At 30.1% G+C, this 8,404-nt stretch overlaps 1 protein-coding gene across 1 annotated transcript; it reads right to left on the bottom strand.

Annotated features, from left to right (window-relative positions):
- Nucleotides 1–2,539: 2,539 nt before the first annotated feature.
- Nucleotides 2,540–6,376, bottom strand: LOC106775094. Its single transcript, XM_014662138.2, has 5 exons — nucleotides 6,194–6,376; nucleotides 4,945–5,012; nucleotides 4,190–4,356; nucleotides 3,584–3,653; nucleotides 2,540–3,058 (listed from the first exon to the last, which is right to left on the bottom strand). Exons 2-5 carry the CDS (start codon nucleotides 4,988–4,990, stop codon nucleotides 2,862–2,864), a joined length of 480 nt encoding a protein of 159 aa, XP_014517624.1. The 5' UTR covers nucleotides 4,991–5,012; nucleotides 6,194–6,376; the 3' UTR covers nucleotides 2,540–2,861.
- Between the last annotated feature and the right edge of the window lie 2,028 nt (nucleotides 6,377–8,404).

Raw genomic sequence — 8,404 nt, 5'->3', positions numbered from 1 at the left:
TATCATCATTATTGCTTTTAATAATAAAATAATAATAAAAAGAATCATTATTACTATTTCTACGATTAGAGAATTTATAAGAATTTAGAAAATTGTCTCTTAAATGGAATAGAGTGTATTAAATAATAAAATTTGATTATTTTAATATTAAAAGTTTAAATATATAAATTAAAATTTCTATTAATAAGTTTTATCATCCAAAAACATACTATTTTTTTACATTATTTAAGAGTTTTCTATCTTCAATTTAAGTTTTTTAAACTCTTTTTATCATATCAAAGATTATTTGAGTAATTCTTGAGGTGAGATATTTAAGTTTATTTAATTAGTTTTTATAAAAGAGTTAGTTGATTCCGACTCTTTCTTTCAGTTTGTACATTTTTCATGCATGTAAAACTATTCTAGCTGTATGTGTCATTTGAGTTTTCTATAAGACTCTCTGCTGATTAGTGATCCTAATGATATGTTCTAGTCATGTTTCTCTGGTTTGTAGGAGCAGATAAAGTTCCTTGAATTGTTGGAGATATTTTAGAACCTTTAAAGTCGTTTGATCATATGATAGGTTAGGGAAACTAATTACTTTGATTTTAACTTATGGCAAGTTTTGATTATGCATTGACAACAACCTCCTCAAGCTAGGTTAGACCAAAGCATGAAGAGACGTTATGATGATAATGAAGGTGCATAAGTAATGGTGTAAATGGAGAAAGATGCTCACGATTTTGGTGTGTTAATTGTGACAACAATGGTGTTTGATGGTGTTCTTAGAGAGGTTAAGCCAACTTTAGAAGGTGACTAGAGGAGACCACATGAGATGCTCTAGCCTTTGGTGACCAAAGATGAGTATGACACAAAAATGACAGTATAACTTTACTCAAATTCAAAGGTGATTACAAGAGTGAGAGACACCTTTGTTTATAGGTTAAGATTGTTTCCAAATTGTAAAAGCTAGACCTAAAAACTCAACCTTGGCTAGCTTGGAGAACAAGGTGAAAAATCCTTTCTGTTAAGAGAAAGACATGTGGTGAAAATCCTCTTCATTAGGAGGACATATGACCACTACCTATGAAAAATCCTCTTCAATGTGAGTATGACACATGACTACCCTCTCAAAGGTTTGGAAAACCCATAATTGCGCCCTACTCTAGCTTTTGGACGTCCCATTTTGGTCAACATTGGCCCGACCTTTGTTGACTTAGGTGGTTTAAAACCCTATTATACTTGGCCTAAACTACAAGACCCAAATTTATTCTGCTCTATGATGGCCTAAGAGAAGAAGAGACTGACTTCGCCTTCCACTAATGACTCTTCTTGGATTTGCTTGGCCATACTTCTCTTGATTGGACCATTGGCTAAGGGTTTGTCATTATGCATGAATGCTTGTATGGCAGTTGAATTGTGTATTCGAATTGTCTGATGAAATATGACTTGTTGAGTTGAATTAGGAAGTTTGAATTGGCCTTAAAAACAATGTGATTGAAACTCTATTATGATTGAATGATTTAAGCCTTCATTTGAGGTGGATTGTATTGTTGAAATGTATATGATCTAATAACAGTTTGGTTTGGGCATCTGAGATTGGTGTTAGATTGAATTGCAGAGGCTGGTAAATCCTAAATCTACAGAATTTATGTTTTATAGATTTATCCAGACTTGTCAGACAAACATACTCTCATTGGGTGAGGTTAAAGTTTGGAAGCTACTGACTTAGTTGTTGCTAGACGAGACTTACTCGCTGAGTGAAACCAAAGTCAAGGGGTTCACTAACTTGGCCTTTGCTAAGTAAAAATATGGTCTCTGGATGGACTTAAAGATAGAGAGTTATTGATTTGGTGTTCAATAGGTGAAAATAATCTCGCTGAGAAAGACTAAAGTTTCTCGTAATTGAGTGAAAGATGTCTTGCTAGGCGAATTTTTTTGATATATTAAGCTTTTGAAATCTAGTGATGATCTCGTTGGACAAGATATCTGGTTGCTGGATGAGAGTACTTTTATGTACTACATGTTGAGTGAATGGATATTTGAGTGAATGTCTTTGATAGAGGTTAAGGATGCTGTCAAGTGATCTTTTGGGATTTAGTTAAATATTTCTTTAGTAATTGTTTATCTTTTGAAAAATTTATATAATCCTTTATGTAGTTTTGTACATTTTATATGTTAGTATGGTTATTATACGAGATAACTCTATTAATAATCTGCATGTTTCATATTTATTTGTTGTGCATTATGAGGCAGTCCATACTATACTATACGGGATGTTACACAATTAAGATCCACTAACTTTTCTTCTTCAGGAAAACCGTATAAAGCTTTACTATATGAAAAAGGATATTCACTCAAAAATAAAAAATGCAAGAGAAAAGAGTATGTGTATGCGTGGATTTACAATTACTTGCGTGAATCTTTCACCGGTGTCCATTAACTCTATTTTCAGGTTTGTAAAGGGACACAATTTAGAATGAATTAGCATTATTGCAGTTATATTTGATACAATGAAATGCTTAAGATGGAGTTGATTTCCAAAACAGATAGACAAGGGTAGAAAAGCTTATATTATTGTGTTCCATGATTCCATTGTTGTGTAAGACAAGGGATGAAAAACTCCATTTAGGTTAAAAAACTGAAGCTACTACAGTAAAGCCAAGGCTAATCAGATACTGATGTAATTTGATACTAATTATTATTACATTTCCTCACATACTAAAGTTTCAAGTGGAATTACAAAATTCTGCGCATTACATCATCTCACGCAAGCCCAGAACCTCAATTGACCAATGCAACCTATTATGGTAGGCATATATGACAGAGGAAATTAAAGAATACTTCAAGTTAAGCATGCATTTGTGGTGACCTATTCTTCTTCACCTTCTTCGGTCATCCCCGTATGTGTCTTCAGTTTCCTTATCCTTTAAGAAACCAAGAAAAGCAAGAAACCCAAAAAAGAAGAATCCACCAGACCAGTTGCCTCCACCTCCGCCGCCTCCACCACCACCATCATCATCATCACGAGGTGGAAATCCAGTACCTCCATCGTCAAGCTGTGGTGACTTCTCCTTTCCTGAAAATTGAATTAAACCATGATGGGCAATCTAGAACATGCTTGGGAATAAGAGTCTACACGTAACAGATAACAAGTAGCACAAATTACAACGGAGTTAACTTTATTTTAAAGGACTTCTGCTCAATTTTCCATGTTAGGAAGCATGGTACATCTTTTAGAAGGGGCAATTAAAGGCTTGTTGGAGAAACTTCACCATAAACACTTCTAGAGAGAAAAGTAAAAAGGAAAAGTCGGATTAGTTTCTCCATAAACTAAAATTAGTTTATAATGAGTTAGTTTGTAGAAGCCATTTCAGGTAAGCTTTTCCAAAATCTGACTTATAACTCACATATAAGATTATTTTAGCTTTGAAGAAGCTAAACTTTTCTCTCTCTCCCGGAAGTGCTTATGAAGAAATTTCCTCTAAACAGGTCCTTAATTATCAGTTAAAAATAGACAAAAAATTGCAAAACAAGAAGGGATATGCCCTGACTAAAAGGACTCAAAAAACAAAAAACCAGTAATGATGGTCTCAGCAATTACCAGGAATGTGAGTAATTGTAGGAGCCTCTCGAGTAACAGTTTGGGTTTGCTCTGCACCACATCTTGCATTCTGCACATATCAGAGGATGCTAGTAAATGGATGATCTATCAAATATTTTTTTTTTATTATAATTATGCGTGTGTCCAAAAATAAAATCTCAGCACATGTAAATTGTTTTAAACATTCTTAGGATAAAAATGGGGAAATAATAGAATGAATGTCTGCAGGGTAAGGGACTAAAAGTACAGAAATGGTTAAGCATAGATATTTTCAGACAGAAGACAGATAACACATAAAAGCATGTAACCCTTGGATGCACATTGATGTATGATATTTAATGCCTTAAAGTAGAATGCCACAATACAAATGAAAATCAATATACAAAGTGACTTTTAAAAGTCATTTTCCATGTTCCCAAAGTGTCCCAAGTGGCCATTAAAGAAGTTGCCTCAAATGAAGTTTTCCCCAACTGGTTAGACTTTATATGCCTAGTAGGTCTGAACAAAACCAAGTTCTATGTGAAAAAATATCAAAGTTAGGGGACTTAGCATTCTGGAAGGTGTCAAAAGAATCAAAGATGAACTTTAGAAAGTAAAGAACATTACCAAAGCTGCAGAACATATTATAGTTGCTATTTGAGGAGAGCGAGCTCTTGTACCAAATGGAAACTGTGCACAACTAGGAGATATTGAATTATTAGTTGTCCATGATAGTCTTGGTAAGCTCAATGAGGTACTGACACTCTGCTCATTGTGGTGGCCACCTCTTCTCACTGTTAGCAAAAATACAATCACTGTTAGAAATGGAATTCAATTAGGGATTGCAAAGGGTTGCATTAATCACTGTAGCCCATACAAATAGAGAGAACAAATGTATATGAAAGCAGTTCATTTTACACAATTGCAGACAATACAGCCTATACTAAATCTTCACCTCACACTGAATCCAATCCATTGTGTAATCAAGAAATTAGATGAAATTTTTACATGAAAGTGGATACGTTGAAAATTTCAGATTTCAAATATGGATACGTTAATGCTTGGATCATAAAGCTACCAACAATGCAGTGAAACATGCATCAAATTTGTTTGCAGGTTGCTCAATCCAGACCTCTGGTCACACCACCAGAGCCTAAGAACTTTTGTTGGCAAGATCTCACATTCCTATAAAGTATACAAGGCCTCATGCATGTAAAATAGGATAGAACATATTCATCATCAAATATCGCTCCAAGGACTTCTATGTGCAGGAATTGTGAAACAGATACAAAATAAAGTGATGAGAAACTGTAATTTCCTCAACACTTATCCTAAACACAAGTTTAAATTGAAATGCAACAAAAGTCATATATTGTCATTACCTGGTGGTAATACGGGCAAAGAGGTAACAGCACTAGTAGCCAACATTGATAACCAGGCAGGAAGAGAGCTGACATGAAAACAAAATTTGACTTCAGAAAAACAAAATGTTATATGTATAACTGAAGAAAATAGAAGATAATATCAGTAAACAATATCAAAAGACGGAGAAATTCTCCAACAAACTTCCAAGATGATAATAAAAGATCAAAACACAACCAAGAAAAGAGTCAAGACTGGAAATCAGCATAGATTATTATAGTTTTCTTTTTTAATGAAAAAAATGTTTAGGGTGACGGTACGGCAGAAGGCTCTCCACATTGCAGGGTCAGTTTGAAGTTATCATGGACAGAGGGTTGCAGATGAGCTCCATTTATACAACTTTATAGTTAAGTGATGATTAGATTGCTAGCAGATTCAATTGTCCAATGCAAATAAGAAAGAAATCAATTTGTCATCATTTTCTACTCTTCAAACTTCAGCTTCGTTAATTTAAAAAAATTCTCCGTCACTTCTTATCCATCTTGTTTAATGTGATAACTTTCATAAGAGGGTAAACACAAACAGCAAAGATCATTAGCAAAAGGAAATCAGAAATTTCTTAAGTAGAATACATTCATTGTTGAATAATTGGAATAAAAGTTGCTTTACACCAGTCTCAAGTTCTTATTCACAATGCCATACATCCTAAGAATCTAGTGCAAATGCTTAGTCAACATACAAACATTTTACACCACTGTCCAAGAATATGAATCACTGCAAAATAATTAAATAAGTCTGACATCTAGAAATATAGTCAACTTGCCATTCACCAAACTCATTAAAGGACAAAGCAAATATTGATAGATGGTAATAAACATTTCTTTACATTGTTAGAGCATCCAAATTAAAACCCCATTTCACAATTCAAACTCTAATGCCTTCAACGTATTTGAAACTCTTATCCCATGACACAATTACCAAACCCCTTAGACCTATTTCCAGAACTTCTAAAATTCGATTTTCTGCATACACAACACCCTCCAACATAATTAAAGAAAATATCACACATCTCAATACAAACACAAATACAAAACCATGTTCCAAAGAAAACTGCCTTGTTTTTTATAACCAACAGCTTCTACTGAAATTCAACGGGAGAATTTACAGCACAACAAACCAACCACAAAATTATAAAGGGTGGCCAAAAAGACGATCAAAATTGAACCTTTACGTTGATATCATATAAAGGAACAAAAATTGGTAACTTACCACGCGGGACGCCGATTTCTTTCAAATTAATAAATTGATCGAACGAGAAAGTATGGAGGGATTGCCAAATAGTGTTTCAATTGGAAGCTCCGTCTGAGAAGAGGAAACCCTAATGTAACAGAGGAAGAAGAAGATAGAGGGAAGAGAAACCAAATTGCTACTAATTCACAAGAGACCTCAAACTTCATCCACATCTTTATTTAATTATTATTATTAGAAAAGAAAAAGTTGACCGTGGTCAAATTTTTTAGCTATAAATATAATTTTTTTTCCTTTCAATCTTATCTTTTTATTAACTATTTTTTTAAATTAATTAAATATTTTATCAACTTTATATTTTAAATATTTTTTAAATTTGAACTATTATTTTATTTAATCATTTTTTAAAATTTAATTAATTTTTTAAGTTAAAGTAACCATATAATAAAAAATTTATAAAACAAATAAAAATTAACTATACAAAAATTTTATAATAAAATTTTAAGAAAGATATAATTTATAATTATATATTTATAAGTATATATATACACCTCTTTAATGTGTTTCTTATTTTTCCAATTTTTTTCTCTTAATTATTATGTTTTAAATTTAAATAATTATTCACAATAAAAATATATTTTTCAGTTTTATCATTTTAGTAATTATTTTTCTCAAACTATTCATTATAAAAGAATTATTTATTCTTTTATTTAAATAATTATTCATAAGAAAAAAATTATTTACATAATATTACTTATAATTAAAAATTATTTTATTTATAATTATATTTATAACTATATATATATATATATATATATATATATATATATATATATATATTATATATATATATATATATATATATATATATATATATTTACATTTATATTTTGTTTTCTCAAATTTACCTTTTTAATTATTATTTTTAAAATTTAAAATGCTTATAAATATTTAAAAAATTCGTACATATTATTTAAACATTAACTATTTTTAATTGATTATATTTTGTAGTACTTAAATAGTTTATTGATTAATAATGTTTTTATATTCATTTGTAATTTCAATATCTTTTCTCTGGCTAAATTTAAAAATTTCTTAATTTAAAAAAATGCGAGACAATAATTTTTTTTATCCAACCTTCTACATAATATAAAAAATTATTAAATAGAAATATTGGACCGATCAAAATATAGTTAGGCAACATATCATCTAACTATTTGTAAAGATCATTCCTATAACAATTATTATAAACTTTTTTTAATTTATTTCATCTTCTATCTTTGAGTTTTTTTTTTTTTTTACAGATAGAATTATCAATAACTAGGACGTAAAGTGCATCTGAGTTAATAAGAAGAGAATAATTTGTTTACTGTTTTTTAAATAAATAGATACAATAAAAAAGTTTAAATTAATTAAAAAAATTAAAAACTAAAATTTTACAAAAAAATTAAAAATTAAATAAAAAAATAAAAATTAGAGAAAAGTAACTATTCAATAAAAATGGAAAAAAGTCATTTAAATAAAAATATGAAAACTAAAATGAAATATTATCATTATTATAAATAATGTAGACACATATCCGTCATACGTATGGTTGTACCAGTAATAATATTAAAAAAATATATAATTAGTAGAATTATGTTAATTGATGTCTTATTATAAAACATGATTTTAATTGTTTCCTAACACCATAGAGAATTATGTACATATTGTAATTATTTTTATGTTCAAAACTATATATTGTTTTTGGAGAGTTAGAGATAGTTTTTTATGATATTTTTATCTTTTGTTTATTTGGTATTTAAGGTCTTATGTTGGTTTAAAATTATTTCGATGATATGTGTAAAATGTATTATGATGTTTGAGTCGGTAAGTGATTGATCGTAAAAATGTTAAATGCAATTATGTATGTATTTGAAGAGTGACACATGTGTTTGAACAACCATAGATATTTAATTATACTAGTTGTTATGAGTTTTTATCTTTTTAGTGACCTAATCTTGACCCAATCATACTTTAATAAGCATTATTTAGTTGATTTGTGGTTATTATTGGCTAAGTGATAATCTGACCTTTATTCTGCAATTGATTGGTCTAGGTGATCGACTCAAGGATGTACTGGTAGGTTTGTCAGTCAGTTTCATAGGTGATCGATCTAAGGGTGAATAGTTTGAGGGTGAACAGTTTAAGGATGAATACAAAAGAAGTAGTTAACACACACACACACACACA

This window comes from Vigna radiata, chromosome 10 (genome assembly GCF_000741045.1).
Source record: "Vigna radiata var. radiata cultivar VC1973A chromosome 10, Vradiata_ver6, whole genome shotgun sequence".
Classification (NCBI taxonomy): Eukaryota; Viridiplantae; Streptophyta; class Magnoliopsida; order Fabales; family Fabaceae; genus Vigna; species Vigna radiata.
This window is presented reverse-complemented; position numbering and strand designations above follow the sequence as displayed.

Bases quoted from the DNA above. Each gene is read 5' to 3' on its own strand.
- LOC106775094 (XM_014662138.2), bottom strand. From the start codon at position 4,990: ATGTTGGCTACTAGTGCTGTTACCTCTTTGCCCGTATTACCACCAG. The intron at 4,357-4,944 runs GTAATGACAATA...TTTTGCTAACAG, and splicing joins TTTGCCCGTATTACCACCAG to TGAGAAGAGGTGGCCACCAC. The intron at 3,654-4,189 runs GTAATGTTCTTT...TGATATGTGCAG, and splicing joins TAATATGTTCTGCAGCTTTG to AATGCAAGATGTGGTGCAGA.